This window comes from Prenolepis imparis, unplaced genomic scaffold, assembly GCF_030444845.1.
Source record: "Prenolepis imparis isolate NDT839.2.m4 unplaced genomic scaffold, iyPreImpa1.0 SCAF_2, whole genome shotgun sequence".
NCBI classification, from domain to species: domain Eukaryota; kingdom Metazoa; phylum Arthropoda; class Insecta; order Hymenoptera; family Formicidae; genus Prenolepis; species Prenolepis imparis.
This window is the reverse complement of record NW_028141160.1, coordinates 20,512,442-20,529,386: the sequence shown is the minus strand read 5'-3', so window position 1 is coordinate 20,529,386 and position 16,945 is coordinate 20,512,442. Positions and strand designations below refer to the sequence as shown.

Sequence of the window (16,945 nt, the reverse complement as noted above, 5' to 3'; positions counted from 1 at the left end):
AAAATTATCAAGTTCTTCTCGTTGGTTGGACTGAGAAGCGATTTATTTGATATAATGTCGAGCGAGAAATAATACTGCATTTATATTGCTAATATTATTACTCGCTTTATATTATTACTTATAATCTTTATTCAGATAATGATAACACGTTATACAAATTAAAAGGAAAAAAAAGTGCGTGTGTTCTGTTTAAAAAATAATAGATAGTTTCAATTAACAAAGAATTATATATAAATTAAGAGTTTAAGAAGAAATGTATGCAAGAAGAAGTACTACTCTACTTTTTTCAAGATTTTTTTCGAGATTTTTTATGTTCTATTTATGTTCTATTCATCTATATCAAAGTATCTCTCATAAAAAAATGTGTATTACAATAAATACAATAACAATCAAAATGACTAATGGTGGAAATTTAGATAACAATTTTCAGATTCGAGATATATAACTAATGTTATATTTATCAAATAATAATCTTGTGTCTTTTCGTTATGTACAACGATCCCCGTACGATAATTATGCGAATATACGAAAGCCACTTCGGAACGTTTCTACTTCGGCGATCCCAGGAGATCGCGATACGAATAATACTCTGGCCGAATATTTATTAGACTGACAGGATCCAGCGAGATATCTCGGCGAAATATTATCACGCTCGTCCGACCATTGTTCCGTCTCGGGAATTCATCGAATACTTTCGATGTTTTCTCCGGCGAAAATTCATCGGTGTATCTCCCGCGCGATCGCGAATTTCCATCTTGCAGAGCCTTCCCGTTTACATGTACCTATCTGTTTCGTCATTGATTCCCAGTGGCAACGCTCAATGTTCTCTCAATGCTCTTAGTTTTTCCGCCAGCCATTCTTTCCATCGCGTGCAAACTCCTTCTATTAACTTTTTTATCTTTATTTTTATTCGGTTCGTTCAAACCCTTGAATGCTTGGCTCTAATGGCGTTTCACAGTTCATTTATTACAGATATTTTTGTATTTTGTATTTTTATGTAACAAAGAAGCAGTTTTTTAGCATTATAAAATTTCAGCTTTTAACTTATTTTGTTTTTAGAGAGGCTATTTTATGTCTCTATCTGTATTATAGTTTCCCCTTTATATGTATCATCCTAGGATTTTTTTAAGTTTTACAATTCTTAATTTTTCATTTCTTGAATTCTCTTGAATAGTTAACAAATCTTTTTTTTCTGTAATATTTTAAAATTCTCTAATATCTTATTTGATTGTTTTCTCGAATTTTTGAACATACATATATATTTAATTCTTTACTTTTTTTAAATATTTTAATTTTTATTATTTATATAATATTTATGTATATTTATAATTGTATATATAAAAGAAAAAATAAAATTATTATAAAGAAGTGCATATAAAGACAAAAGGACAAAAGGTTAAAAATGAATAAGAGCTTGAACAAAGTACATTATTCATGTTCTTACACATGCACACACTATAATATATCTTATACAATTCAATAAAACGCTACTCAGGGTGTGCCAAGGAGTATTAAGAAAAACTTGCACGTATCTCGCAAAAAAACCTAGCACTTTTTATTCGACGAAACTATTTAATACCATGTTAAGGGCACCTTGCGCGTAGTTTTGGAACACACTACAGTTACTTCCGTTCTCCGCTTTTTGGCCTTAATTTCTATCGCAAACGCATATGGCCTCGCAGGCTGTACAAGTGCCAAGAAAAAAAAGTGTAGCAAGAAATAAAAGAAAATTTATAAAAAATAAAGAGAAAATATATTTTATATTAAAATAAAGAAAAATAGAGAGAAGGAGACGCGGAGGAAGAGAGAAAATAAAACTTCTACTAGAAGGAAATAATGCGATTGTGGTGTATAAAAAGAATAAAAGTCGATCTTTGCAAACGGTTGCTTCAAGAAATGCTTCGTTTAATAGAATTTCTCTAATCCGATTTTTTGTTGGTATTGTATTTGCTTTACAAAAATTTACTGTTATTTTTTATATTTATATCTATTGCACATTTTATGAATTACAAGCGTCGTTCATAAATGGAAATGTCATTGAAGAGAGTTTATTTAAAAGCACCGTACTTATTAAAATTTTCCGTTGGCATATTTTTGATCACGAATTAAATTCTTCACGTCTGTTGATTTCAACAATTTTCGATCGAAATATTAGTTTGTGTGGCAACAACATGCGAATAAGCAAAGAGCACGGATAAAATTGAATCGATAAAAGGCCGATAAAAAGTTAATCAATTTCTTATATTGCACATGTGTAATATATTTCACGGAAGGCTTTAGTATTTGACTATCGTTATTTTTTAGTTATAATATTTTCTTTGAAATTATTAAACTTTGAAAATTATATATAACGCTAATAAGATTAACATATCGAATATATTTTGAATAAGAGAAGTCAAATAATGTACATTTTTGGATTGTCCCCCTATTATACAATAGAAAGAATAGGACAATACTTCTCAATATCCTTTTAAAACAGTATATAATAGTTCGTATATTATAAAATAAATCATTTTTCAATTTATTAATGTTTTGTGATTGCAAACCTAAGGCTTTGTGAAAAAAGATTTAATGAAATTAGAAACATATTTAAATTAAAAATTAGTTCAAAAAATTATATGTTAAAGCAATTAAATGTGATTGCAAAAAATGAATGTTAAACCTTCATATTTTTCTTATATTTCAGATATTTCGAAAGAGATGTATGTCTAAAGAAAGGGCTCGAGTACTAATCATCATGAGGATACTCTGGATCGTGGTGGGCATTTTATTCGAGATACACTTGTACTTTACAGGTGAGTTTGCATCTATAAATGCACAATTTTGCTATAATATTTGTATATATACATGTCGCACAGTTTACGACGTTTTATATACTTATTAATTAGGCGAACAAAATTCGAAAAAATTTTTATTTTTTATTTCTGATAAAAATTTAATTAAAACAAATTAATCTGCTTAAAAAAAAAATATATAAAAATGTTTTACGAGAAAATATTAAATAATCCTTTTAATGAAAACAACATTTTAATCCTCAAAATTTTACTCGCTATTTTACATTTCTAAATTGTATATTCATAATTTTATTTAATAAAAATACATACCACTCTCTCACTCGGAGTTCTTCAACTCAGTATCGTCCCTTCGGTGATACTTTAGAAGCTCTATAGAGGATTAGCGTTAGGAATTGTGGCAGGAAACGGTATGCGCATTCGGTATTTCTCTATCTCGCGCGTTTTCGTCCCGCACAAATCACGCGTTTAAGTAGCGACTCTCTCTCTCCTAGCCTAAATAATTTTGTTCGTAATTTTCCTACGTATCGCGGGCTCCTCTCTCGTCGACATTCGCATCACGACGGCATACAATTTGCAACGGTAATGACGCCGCCGCCTGAAGAAACATAAGCGTTTTCCCTCGCGCGTTTACTCGCGGCACGCCACGTTCTTCCGCGCGAGTTATTTTCATGCCCGGCTTAAGAAAGAAACACTTAATTCGACGGCTGACACGTAATTTCCGGTTATCGCGTTACTGAAAACTCGCTGCGATGCTCTCGCCTCGTTAGCGTCGAACGCTTCTCGACGGGCGTTGAAACGGAGTCGATCACCAACCCCTATCGTCGTCTTATATACCTCGACGATTCTCTGCTCCGAGGGAGACGTTTCTCGAAGAGAAAGTCGCCGACACGACGGACGAATTCGTATAATGTCTTGTTCCCGAACAAGTCGCGATGCGGTACTGAAAATTTAGGTCGTCGTTGGCCGTAACACCTCCGAAGCTTTAGATCTAATTGAAAGTTTAATTAAATGCACACCGGCCCCCTATTACCAGGCCGTTTTACGATTCTCGATTCGGCAAACTTTCTGAAATTGTGCCAGATTAATCTCCGGTACGTGCTAGTACTAATCACTGGTAAATTCAATTTAGAAAATTGTGTCAGTTCCGAGAGGTTTTACTCTCTCTCTCTCTCTTTCTCTCTCTCTCTCTCTGCGATGTCGTCACTTAAGTCGAAGACAAGCGCCTCGGATTTAACGCGTTTATGTATAATAAATCATGCTCATTTCTTATTACGATATTCTGTCGTGCATAATTTTGGAAAAAGCTTCTCGCGCGCGCCATATAGCTATTTCAAATATTCATAGTTTTATATTCAGAGATTTATATTCGGAGATTTGCATCATTGCAACAGAATAGTTTCGTGCTTATGTATGTGGATAATTCTAGACATTTCATTTTCGGAAAAGATATTTCATCGAAATAGCAAAATCCTGAGTTTTCACTGAAATGTTGAATAAATCATATTGTAGCTAAACGGTAGAATCTCTGTACACGAATGCAAAAATTCACTAATATTTTAGCACGACAAAATTTATATTTAATTATTTTTATAGTAATTTTCAATGCTTTATTAACTTTAAAATTTTATATTTATAAATTTTACGCCATAAAAAAAAAGGAAAAAAAACAGAATGAAATCATATTCGATATCGTATTTGTGATACAATATATACATAATTTCTTGAATTTTATTGAAGAAACACAACTCATTAAAATATAACATACATCATATATGTAAGAGGTATAGAAATCTATAATTTTTATGCAAGATAAAATCTCCACTCTAATAATCCCAAAGTGGTTTATCGCTTCTTTTTTTTGTTTTATTATTTTTATTCCGGTCACGAAAAATTCGAGTATTTTTCCTGTGGGAATTTTCGGTGGATAATCACTTTGGAGTAGATACCATCGACGGCAACAACAACGTTAATTCATATCGACAAGAAAATTCAAGTGCGATATTGTCTCTGATCAATATTGCCTATAACAACCTCTTGTGACAATATTTTTCTATTATGATCAAGTATTTTTTTCAATCTACACAAAAAAGTATTGTTTTAAGCATTTATTAATATCACTTGTTATTGTAAGTTAATTAAAATAACTTTAGGTTATATAAATTCTCTTCCGTTCTCTTTCGCTAAATAGAGAGAAATGCATGTACGCATAATGCAAATTGTAGCTTGTAATTAATATTAAACAGAAGTTCTTGTGTGTAATATAAATCATATAAAGATACAATATTCAAATAATAAAATAATATTTTAACAGATTAATTTGCATTATGATCAATTAGTATACAGAATTAGGTCAAATCATACATTTTCTTTTATATCGTGAAAACGCGGATAAAAAAAATGCAAAGTAAGATTTTATTCAGATATAATTAGAAATGAAATACAGCTCTGATTTTTAAGATTCAAAATATCCGTACGTCAATAAATCATTTAGATTTGCATATTTATAATTATTCATTATTCAAGAATACGTTTTCGCGACGTAGCGAGATCCGAAGTAAAATCTGAGCAAAAATTGCGCTTACTTGTATGTAATATAAATCAAATAAAGAGACAACGTAAAAGAAGCTCGACGTAAGCAGCGAATATCTCCGTAAACATACTCGCTTACATTTTAAGAGTCAACTTTGATAACGCTATGTATCTACTAACAAAGTATTCTACTAGGCGTCGAGAGTTTTAAGTTGGGCCTTTCAATTCGACCAAAAATAGAAACGTGATGCTCGCAAGAACGAGCGAATGATTAGAGTTCTCTTTTCTCGAGTGAGAGGGCAAATGAGAGGGCGAGAGGGCACACACAAGGGGAAGAATTTCCGGCTGAATATCCGCCGGAATTCGCCAGGGTTTGGTGCTGGTAAACGCCCGGGCCGAACCATCGTAATTGCCGTGACTAAGTTATTCACTTAAGCTACTCTCGGGCGACGCGAACCCCGGTTATGCGTTATCGTCGCGATAGCGGCTGCATTAATCTCAGACCCGGAGGACGATGCTTCTCTCGTCGTTCTTCGCAGCCCTTCGTCGTCGACCTAGCAGCCATAGAGAATTCGCTTTTAATCTTTGATTATAGCCGGTTTTATAGAACCCCTTCCCCCCACCAAAAACTTTTGGAGAGACATTTATTATATAAACGCGGTATAGAATTTTCCAAGTTGTGAGAAAAAATACCCTACATCTTTCCATAGCGTCTTTTAACGCAATTTTTATTTAATTAAATTCCCTGAGAGACATAATTGATTATATTTCGCATTCCAAACTATCTGTATAAATCTGAGCATTACAATATTTAAGAAAATTTAGTATTAGAAAGTTTAGAAGAATAGTATTAAATTGAGAGTTTTTAAACATCGTATATTATTTTTTGTAAAAATATAATTGCACGAAATCGTAGTTGTCAACAAAATGACATACTGCGTCGTATATAGAGTATACGATTCCAACTTTATAAAAGAATCAAGATACATAGTGCATATCTATATTTAAAACATGTAATATTATTCTAAAACAATTATATTATTTTGAAAAATTTTATAATTTTTTATACTAATCTTTGAATGATTTGTAAAATAATAATTGATTTATAATTTTAATAAATAAAATTAATTAATTTTGTTTGATTTTTTTAATTAATAAAAATTTAAATAATATTTTAATTAATAATAGTCTGAAGAAAACTTTTGACTTGCAACGCTACGGGAAAAATTGTTATTAATTTGTTGACACGACACGTCGTACACAGACTTCATTTTAAATCGAATAAAATGGTTCTTATCCTTAACATTGTTGTAATTTATGTTCTCAGTAAGCCAGGCCAAGCATCAGCAGAACTCAAGTGCCAATAATGCAATCGCCCCATCGAATGTCGCGGAGGGTAAAAATGAAGATGTTCTTGAAGGACCAATTGGAGAGGTGCTTGCTCAAAGTGGTAGCACGGCAGTTTTGCCGTGCAAAATCACCGATCCTGGAGCTGGAACCGTAAGTATCTCATATCGTAGTTTATAAACTCTTGAAATGTTACACTGTTTACATGTGTCAATCGTCTTTAATCGTCTCGATTAAAAATATTGCAATGTACACAATTTATTTCTCCATATGCATATTAATGAAAAACAATTGCAATATAAGGACAATTCTACTACTGGCTTTGCATTCCTGTCGTATAAATACGTATTATATTACTCATATATTAATATTATAAAAGTTGGAAATAATTTGCGTCGTACTTTACTCTAGCATACGGTTTGAAAGACAATATGAATGAAGAATATGACTTACAAACGTAATTATCAATATCATATATGTTATATAATATATTATGACAGAAAGATTAAAATTCTTGTGTCTGTGTGTTCGGTAAATGCGAAGCTATAAAGAACGACATTATTCATGGAATCTTTGAATGCTTCGTAATATCAATTAAAATGCAGGAGTGAATAATTTTAGACTGGGGGGGGGGACATTATTTCTCTGGACGCGCCCATGTATTGAAATATTAATAGCATTTCTCTCTTTAGTTCCACTTGATTCTTCTCTCGTACCGTTTCTCTGTTCATTTCAATCCCGTTTGGCTTTTTTCCATTCACACCAGATTTTCCAGATTTTCATTTCCGTTATACGGACTGGTTCGAGCGATTTTCATTTAATTTCCGTTTCCTATCATGCACATACCACGCGCGAGTGATCCATAAAGAAAGGAGTATGTGCGCTGTTTCTAATATGGTTGGCTTTCGTGTCCTCCAGCATTGAAACGGCCATTCAAATGGAAAACGTTGAATGACAAGCGGGGATCAGATTTGAAATATCAAGGAAATTTCTTTTACCTTTACGTCAGCATATCTTTAAAGATTTAAAGTATAAATTTTCTTTGTAATGTATAAGTTTATTTCTCTCGACATATCGCATGCGCTGATGATATTCTCGGACGCGCGTTTTATCTTCATCTCACTTGTGCTTCGTAAAAAAAATAAATTACACAACGTGCTAAGACAACGACATGCGTGACTAATTCCAGCGTCGTGTGATGATGACGTTGATATATTTTCGTATACGTCCGCAGATGTTGTATTCAATGAAGAATTACATAATATCTCTTAATTTTTTTCTCTCGAAAAGAGAGCAGGGAATTATTCTTACTAAGAAACTAAAATGTGAAATCGAATGACTGCGAAGTTTTAATTTTAGCACAAAAATTGGTTCTTTTATGGAAACGTCAAATGTCATTTTCTTATCGCAACAAAAAATGTATATAAAAAAAAATCGAAAAGTATTTTTAAACCAATGTATGTATAATTTTACATTCCAAGTTATATTGTCTTCATCGCGTATTAGTTTGAAATTATTAAAAAAAATAATTAATAAACTATTCATTTTATGAATAGGACGAAAGTTTATTGGACAGAGGTATCAACGAAATTCGAAGCATAAATAAGAATGTAAAACGGGTGTAAAAGGGGAAGGAATGCACGGGAATCAGCGAACAGTCGCTCATCTCGCCCGATTAAGCCCGATTTTAATAACTGTTTGTAAAGCCCGGTGTTTCCGATTTGTCGAGTTTGCGATTGGAAGCGCAAACAGATGTTTCGTCCCTTACGAGGATATAGATCCCCGCGTAACCGTGCAAACATACATACGCGTTCCGAATACCTTCGCACGCGATATTGAAAGCGGGAATAAACGCGATGCGTCACACGCACGCACACACACGCACACGCACACACACACACGCACACGCGCGCACACACACACACACACACACAGAGAGGGATACAAATGATAGATCGATATAGCATTTTTGCACACGGGGATTGCACAGGTTGTTTGCTTCTCTTTTTTTTTTTTGCGGCCTTCGCTATATACGTACTTTAATACTATAGCCTTCGGTCCAGCAAATTGCCCCAGTTTACGATCCGCAACGGCGCACGCTCCGCGATATGGCTTTATGCTTTTTGTCTTACTTATCAGCGCAACAACCCCCCATCCTCCCCGGAATGGACGGCGTGGAAAATTAACCGACAATTTGCGTAAACAACGAACGCGTCTATACATTCGAGTGTCGTTCCGAGCTATTTTCGTATCACCCGATGTCGATTTTTTTATCGCCGAACGTAAAAAGCTGATCGCGAGAAAGATCAATGGTACAACGTTGCGTGCGCAAGCTGGAATTTCACCCTCAGCGGAGGGTTGTGACGCGCTCTCTCTCTTTCTCCCTTACGTTCACTGCATCTTTCACGCTTATGCTAACTCGGTTCTTCTTCTCTCGTCGAAAAAATTCAAGATTATATATCCCTGCATCGCGCCAATCGATTCGTATTCCGAATATATATATCTTCTTTTCGCGCTGTATAACGTAGTTGGAGACCAGATGCCCATTACGCATCCTCCTTCCGCGAGAGAATGTCGAAGTTCTCGCTCTCGGGGAATATTTTAGAATATTTTAGCGAGTTTCAGCGTTAAACTGACGCTGCGCCAGATGCCACGTGATTGTATACTTTTCCTTTTCCCTCGGAAAAGCGAAGAAGGAAACGAAAGGGCAATTCGTATATGCGCTATCGCGAGATGGTGAAAACATTCTTTCTCTCTCGATACTCGCCACGATGTGTGTGTATATATATATATATATATATATATATATATATATATATATATATATATACTTGAGAAATCGGAATGGAATTCCGAGAGTCGACAGACGGATTCTCTTCGGGCGACAGGCAATACACGTTTCCATGAAATTCCGACCTACGGGTTTCTCATACCGACGTGAATGAGACGTAAGCCGACTTTAAATGCGCCTTTTCTGACACTCTGTGGAGCCTCCTCTGCGCCTGGTGTCGTTTGAACACGCGGTACTTCAGCTGTCATATCTGGGTTTTTTTTATACACAAAGACATCAGAAGAATTATATACGCCACTATCTTGTACTAAAATTGCGGACTCCTCGATGTGTTCGGATTAAGTCTCGTTGTTGCAGATATATGTATATTTTTTTTCATTAAAATAGAAATATTATGTGAAATAAAATTCTTCCTCTGCATTATAATTCCTTCGGGATTTTTCCGCATTTATAAATATATATAATCCCCCTGAATTCTCTCGCGCGCGACATTTTTCTCTAGTTTTTAATAAATTACAATTTCTATAGTAGGAACGTCGAATAAGAGAACAGATGCCGCCGCTTTGATATAAATCGAAATCGCGTTTCAATAATCGCCAGAAACAAATCGATACACGATAGACGGATGCTAAAGTCCGCGATTGCTGGAAAAACGGACGCGAATACTTTGAAACGCTTCGCGGAAAAGGCGGCATGTTTATGCGAACATCAACGGAGAGAGAGGTAAACCTCTCTCCGTTTGATTTCTGGATTTTACAGCTCCGCTGGGCACATAGAGAGAGTGTGCAGGGAAAGTTCGGGGCTGTAATTTACTTACGACGGAGCTATTTCACGTCTCTATACTCACTTTACGCATCGAGCGGAGAATCCCCACAGATATAAACAAAGATTCGCTTTTATTTTCAACGCTTTTATTTTTCTCACAGCACTTTCATTTTAATAAGATTATTGCTTTCGGTGGAATCAATTTCCCTCATTCCCTCTTGCTCGATTACACAAAACAAGTTATATCTCGATTTGAATCTACTTTAATTAAAATATCGGTGTTATAAATCAAAGTTTTAAATGATATTTGATTCATTGCTCTCGATTGCTTATTATTTCTCTCCCTATGTGAATTGAATGTATATGATTTCTCATACATCTTTCCGTACATTAATGTATTTATTTATATTATACATATAAATTTATTAATAAATATAATATTAAATTTAATATTAATAAAAATAAATATAAATATATATACATACATACATATATAAAATATATATCAGAAACTTATCAATAGAGAAATTATATACAAAAATAAATATATATAAGCAACTTTAATTTTGTGCATCAATTCTGGAAGAATATTAAAATTAAAAAGTCGAGACAAATCCCTAGAGTGTGTTTCAGAAATCGATAACTCTTATTATTTATTGTTCCTCGCTGCTCTGTATCGGATAATTGTCCGCTGGCGAAATTTTAGTTCTGGACGATACGAAAGTTGCAAAATCTAAGGCCACTTATGCAAAACTCTCTGTCACGAACCGCATATAACCTCGGCGGATCCCGCACCGTCGCTGACTATGAATAAAAGATGAATTCATGCGCGTCTTGTGTACTACACAGAAATACAGAAACAAGAAACAAGGCCGCCGCCTTAGGCTTCTTTCCTGCGGCCGAGACAAAAACAAGTAAAAAAGTATAGCTCGGTTACCGAGGGAAGAGTAAAAAGGGAAGAAAACGAGAGGGAAGGGCAAAGCGCATTACGTATCTTGTCTAAGGTAACTGCTACCACACGGAAATTTATTCTTTTTACGATGAGATAATATTTCATAAACTTTTACAATGGCAACCCTTCCACGTAAGCGTTATAAAATATTTACAAAGAACGAGCAAATCACATCTATGCGTTTACGTAAAAGATATCATTTACTAAAATAATATTGTATGACGTAGTAATAAGATGAATAAAGAATAAGTTGGTCTTTTTTTCTTTAAATCGAAATTTCACATATCGATTCATTTCTACTTTAATCTGATTCGTTTCCTATTCCGAGATCCTCTATTCATCTGATCTTATTACATTAATATTACATGAAAAATTGATAAATTTTATATCGAGAAAACATAATGGTTTTCATCAAACGATTTCCATCAAATGTAGTTATATCCATTCTAAGAGCACTTTTAGATAATAGATTAAGAATTAATCTTCTTTTATATTAGATACTCCTCGATATTCATTTTATATACATTTTATATATTTTAAGTGCAAAAGTGGACCATAATAATACAATATAAATTTTTACACGTAATTCTACTTATAAAATATCATATAAATTATCAGCAGACTTCCTTTCGTGTTTTATCAACGAGAGCTCGGATTCCTCAATTTAAAACGCCATTTATCTTCGCCCGGAGCACGCCGAAAAAGTTTCGCGTAAAAGTTGCGCGGCGGAAATATTTAAAGTCGTTTTTATTCCATATATAAGTCTTTTATTCTTCATTCTCTCAAGTATCCGGTTTTAAGTAATAGAGAAAGCCTGAGATAAAGAGAGAGAAAGAGAGAAATATCGAAGAGCGACCGCGCTTCCTATCTTTATAACCGATCGTATCTATAGTTCATATGTATTTAAAAGGAAATGAATCTTTTCTCCGCCCGCGATTAAAAAGTACCGGAAGGCAAGCAGACTGATCGTGAATTACTAACTGTCGAGGAGATACAATAATTCGTTTTATCACGGAAAGAGAGATCCGTAATATTGCTTCTTCGAACGGGGTTTCACTCCGGAGATCAGACGTCTTAAGCGGCCTCTTCGATTAATTAATCATCATTCCCGGAAGTTGCGCGATTCACGCTCGGAGGGGTCAAATACCAGAGGTCAAACGTGGTTCATACATACTGCGAGCCTCCAATTCTTCGCTGGGTGTCGCCGAGTTGAATTTCTGCCTCATCTAGCAGTTTGGCCATCAATTTATGCGCATAATATGTTACGCGACTTTGTATAATGGAATTAACTTACTCCGTCCAGATTTATTCGCGTATTGGACGTACGGGGTATCTTGTTTCGTTTCGAAACAATGCGTCAACGCGCGTTATGCAGATAATATAATGGAAAGTGGGAGGAAGGAGGAGGCGAAAAGATTACCGGCAAATTTTTGTTCTTTGCGAACGAACGCGATTGTAAATCACGCTATAAATGTCAAATCGAACGGCTGTCGACAAGTCCTTACGAGGAGTCGACGTTTTAGGAATTCCACGTCATTTCTCCTCAACTTCGTCTCACTGGAGAAAATGAATCCGCGGGTTATCGGTTGAAAAGCAAAATCCTTTTCTTCAAAAAGAAAGAAAAAAAACATTCTCGGCCGCACGATGAATCTTAGGATAAAATGAGCAAAGGTATAATCGAGAATATCCGGATAGTGAGTAAAAGAGTAAAGTTCTTTGAGAATACAGATGGAGCGAATGAGAGAGAGATTGGAGGAGAGAGCGGAGGGAGAATTATCGGAAATGAAAAAATTTAAGAGGAGAATTCTCTCTCGTAGGATCGAGACATTAAATTTCTCTCCCTTCTAAAGCATCTCTTCAAGTATTCCATTGGTTCTTCGTCTTCCTCTGCAAAGTTGCTCCTTATCTCGCGGATGATACGAGTCATTTTTATGTTGAAGGCGTCGAAATTGACATCCATTAATGAAACAGAAGGCTTCGAGAAAGCTCCGATCCTTTCCGATATGCCTTCGTGGTTGCATTCCGTTTCCGTCCTGCGCACGTGATATAATTTGTTCGGGCGAATCGAGTCTGTGTCGAATCGAGAAAGTACGTTTCAAAAGCGCCCTTTTGTGTGCGAACTAAATGAAACGTATCGCGGTGAAGCGCGATTGATATCACAAATAGATAGGATAGATTGGATGGCGCGTTGGATGGAATCGACTTTATCATGAAACGATGACGCGATAAATTAATGCTTTCTCATCAATATATATATGTAGAATTACGGATCTATTTACGGAACTAATATAAAACGTAAACGTAATATCATCATTTAGCTTAAATTTCTTATAAAATATCCTGACATTTTATCGAGCAAATTGGAATATATACATCGCATTTGTTGATTCATTCGAGGAATAAATGGTTTATCTAAAGTGCCGATTCAAAGTTTTAAATTCTACTATTCACGCTGAAATATTTTTCTGCTGCGAGAGAGAAACCATCATGCGCTGTGATTTGTCAATTATTTCTATAATGATAACGTCAAGATTCGATTAGAAGTAACAGATACAATGATTGAGCGATGCACAGCAATTGACCACCACTCTTCGCACACATCAATACATCAAAATTGACATATCGATTATAATCGTTCTCAAGCTAAATTTCGAGAATCGTCTTGTTATTATGTTATATAATCAATATACAAACTCGCTGTCTACACGTCAAGTTCTCTTACAGAGAATTGATTTTTATTTTCATAAAATCATAGAAACTGTATTTGGAATGACTTTATGCAAAAATTATGCCCAGATATTTTTAAATGATAAAATTGAGTTAACCGAATTAAAAATAAATAATTTAATAATAAAATATGTGCTTTATAAAAAAATCTAGTATTTTTAATTATTTTAATTAAAAAATATATATAAATCATTCTTTTTTTCTTTGATTTTTCTTTTCTCCTCCTCCCATACACAGAAAAAAATTGTACTTTATATGTTTTTGTTTTTCTATTTCTAAGGAAAATTCGACTGATGAAATAAAATTGTAATATTTATGAAGCAAACTTTATATGCAATAATATACCATATTTGCATTCGCAATTGCTCTCTGCGGAATATTCAGTAATAAATTTTCACTCTATGCGAACTAAATACTGATTAATTACTTGTAATGCCTTTAGAAAGCATTATGCAAGTTATTTCAATTGCTACATATCTGTAAGTTTTCGAAATTGCGACGTATATAAAATGTGGCGGTATAGTGATCGACTTGATTCCCGTGCGAAGCGCAAATAGGGTGAAGGAACTTTCCTCATTACAAGAATACTTTTAAAACGGTTCGTTTGATAAACGAATGAACTTTTGGCGTTCCTTATCAGCCCGATACTATATCGAGTAAGAGTCGAAAGCGATCGTAGCAGGAGCGATAGAGCGGCGGCCTTTAATTTCCTTCCTGCCTGGTTGCTGGTGTGGCTTCGTTAATACTGGAAATGTTCTTATCGCTGCAAAACTTTGCTTCTTTTTTTTTTGTTAATCGAGCAAAGTTTTATCCATAACGAAAATTTTTGTAACGCTCGCGCGGGATTCTGTAATTGTAGACGTTCTCTTTTATTTTGCACGCGATTCTCCATTAATCGTTCCATTAACTCCCTGTCCCATGCATTTGTGTTTAAACCCAGCTTCTGTGTCTCGTTGCAGCGAACTTGTATAGGGTATCTACAGAATGTAGCGGCATAAATTACCGATTGCGGCAATTTCCCCGGTCGACAGACAAAGAATGCATGTGGTGTGGGTCGCTTAGAGAGAGAGCGCCCGGTAAACCGGGATATTTCCCAATTAAGCTCGCCCTACGAGCGGCGGCGTTGGTGCATCTTAGCTCGTGTGTCGCATGTGTGCGCTTTCTGCGCGTGTTGATGCCATTACTTGCTCGCTGCTGGTACAAAGTCTTTCTCGTGCCTGGGCCCAAGCAATCCCCACGAGGCACGGTTTAATAGCTTGCTCACGGGAATTCTCTGGGACGATCGGTTACCCAACACACGCGTCAAATAAGACTGATGATGATCGAGCCAGGCGAAACAACGTAAGAGGAAATTAAGTACGTAGGTCCGACGCAAGTCTGACATATACTACTCTAATTTGCATTTCGTTCCAAGTTCTAATTGGTTTTAATCCTTTGCGGGCTGCACCCCCGCCTCGCGCTTCATACGAAACTTTTAACCCTTTCCACTCGAAAGCCAAATAGACCCGCCACCCACAAACTTCAACAGTTTCTCTCTAAGCCAGATATATACTTTATGTGTTTAAGGTAAAAATAACTTCATTAGCATCTTATCTAGAAATCTCTGAATATTTTTTTTAAGTTTCTTTTTCTTTTTGTATATTATATATTGAATTGTTGAATAAGTAAAATATTACCATGGAAATTACATAATGATGTACAGTGCAAACATTTTTCATATATATAATTTGATTATTATTATTAATTAGATTTATAATCAGTAGTTAGTTTTAATTAAAAGAGAGAGGAGAGAGAGAGAGAGAAAGAGAGAAAAATGGCAATAATTGGAAATAATAAATCGATGAAGCAATCGATAATTTTCTCGTTTATACACTTAAGTTTCTGATTTTTGATTTAACTTTGCAAACAAAAAAAAGATGAAAGTATTTTAACTTAAATATGCTAACTTCATTTTGAGAACTTTGCTGTGACCTCAATCTTGTTTAAACTTTTTTCATAGACGTAGGAGCTTCTTTAATTGACTACGCAAGTATCTCGAGAAACAAAAACGTTCTGTCTCTGCAGTGTAAGACAAAGAAATACTATTCGTCGTAACAATCCACGTGTGTCCGTACCTAGAGTTAGCTGAAACTGAACGACGGATGTCCAAGGGATTTAAGCGTCCTTGTCTTTCCCGACTGCTCGCGAAGACACCGCCAAGTTCTTGTAACTTCGTGCCGATTGCGGCAAACTCCACCACCCGATAACTTATACCAGTCAAAGGCCAGCAAATACACACACATACACACACATACACACACATATATACGCGCGCACTCTCTCATATTGGATTCGCCATTACATGTCGGTGCGCCGACTATAGATAGGCCCTCTTTTCAGAATTGGATCCAGGATTACAGCAAGTATCCTGGATTACTGGGTTTGGCAGTTACTAGAGATATCATATCCTTGGGAATTGGTTTCGCCCGGGATGTATTACGCGAAATCGGCCTAATTACGTTCTGTATGATGGCACTAAGACATTTATGATGAAATTTGTTCCGATCTCGGATCAGGAGATAAAAAATAATTAGTTTGGCGATGTGACGGATCTTGATCCATCAAATCGAAATACTGGAGATAGATAATTTTCGTTACATTTCGTAGCAAACTCTGGAAAGCGTGAAAGAATTTAAAACAATTTTGCTTTTGACTAGAGTCTTAAAAGTTTTCTGTTTCTCAAAAACAATCAATCAAATTAAATATCTTTCTGCATTTTTAATATTTTTACTTTTTAATATTTTAAAGAGATCTCTGAGATATAGCTAATAAATAGATCTATACATAAATTCGTAGCTAGTTAATTAATATATTAATTTACGTTTTTATTATAGCTCCGTTAGATGCGACACATTGATTTAATATTGTGCACATTTTAAGCAGAGTCCTCGTGACATATTCGAGTTTTTGCATTACTATCATGTTCCGAGAGTTTCTACTCAACTGCTGCATAAATCCTTTGTGGTTCCATGTCGAGGTGGACTCGACATATTGTTTTGC

The 16,945-nt window shown here is 34.9% G+C and overlaps 1 protein-coding gene and 1 long non-coding RNA gene across 4 annotated transcripts in view; one reads left to right on the top strand and one right to left on the bottom strand.

Moving 5' to 3' along the window:
• Positions 1-16,945, bottom strand: part of LOC145932591 (uncharacterized) — a 213,563-nt gene that overhangs the window by 104,586 nt on the left and 92,032 nt on the right. The gene's annotated exons all lie outside the window — the stretch shown is intronic.
• LOC145932589 (neuronal growth regulator 1) overlaps positions 1-16,945 on the top strand; it is a 106,236-nt gene that overhangs the window by 81,234 nt on the left and 8,057 nt on the right. For all 3 annotated transcript variants that reach the window (XM_083031632.1, XM_083031631.1, XM_083031633.1), the window contains 2 exons: positions 2,687-2,795; positions 6,652-6,824. In XM_083031632.1, the coding sequence (XP_082887758.1) occupies positions 2,705-2,795; positions 6,652-6,824 (264 nt within the window). In that variant the 5' untranslated portion in view covers positions 2,687-2,704. The remainder of the gene's footprint in view (positions 1-2,686; positions 2,796-6,651; positions 6,825-16,945) is intronic.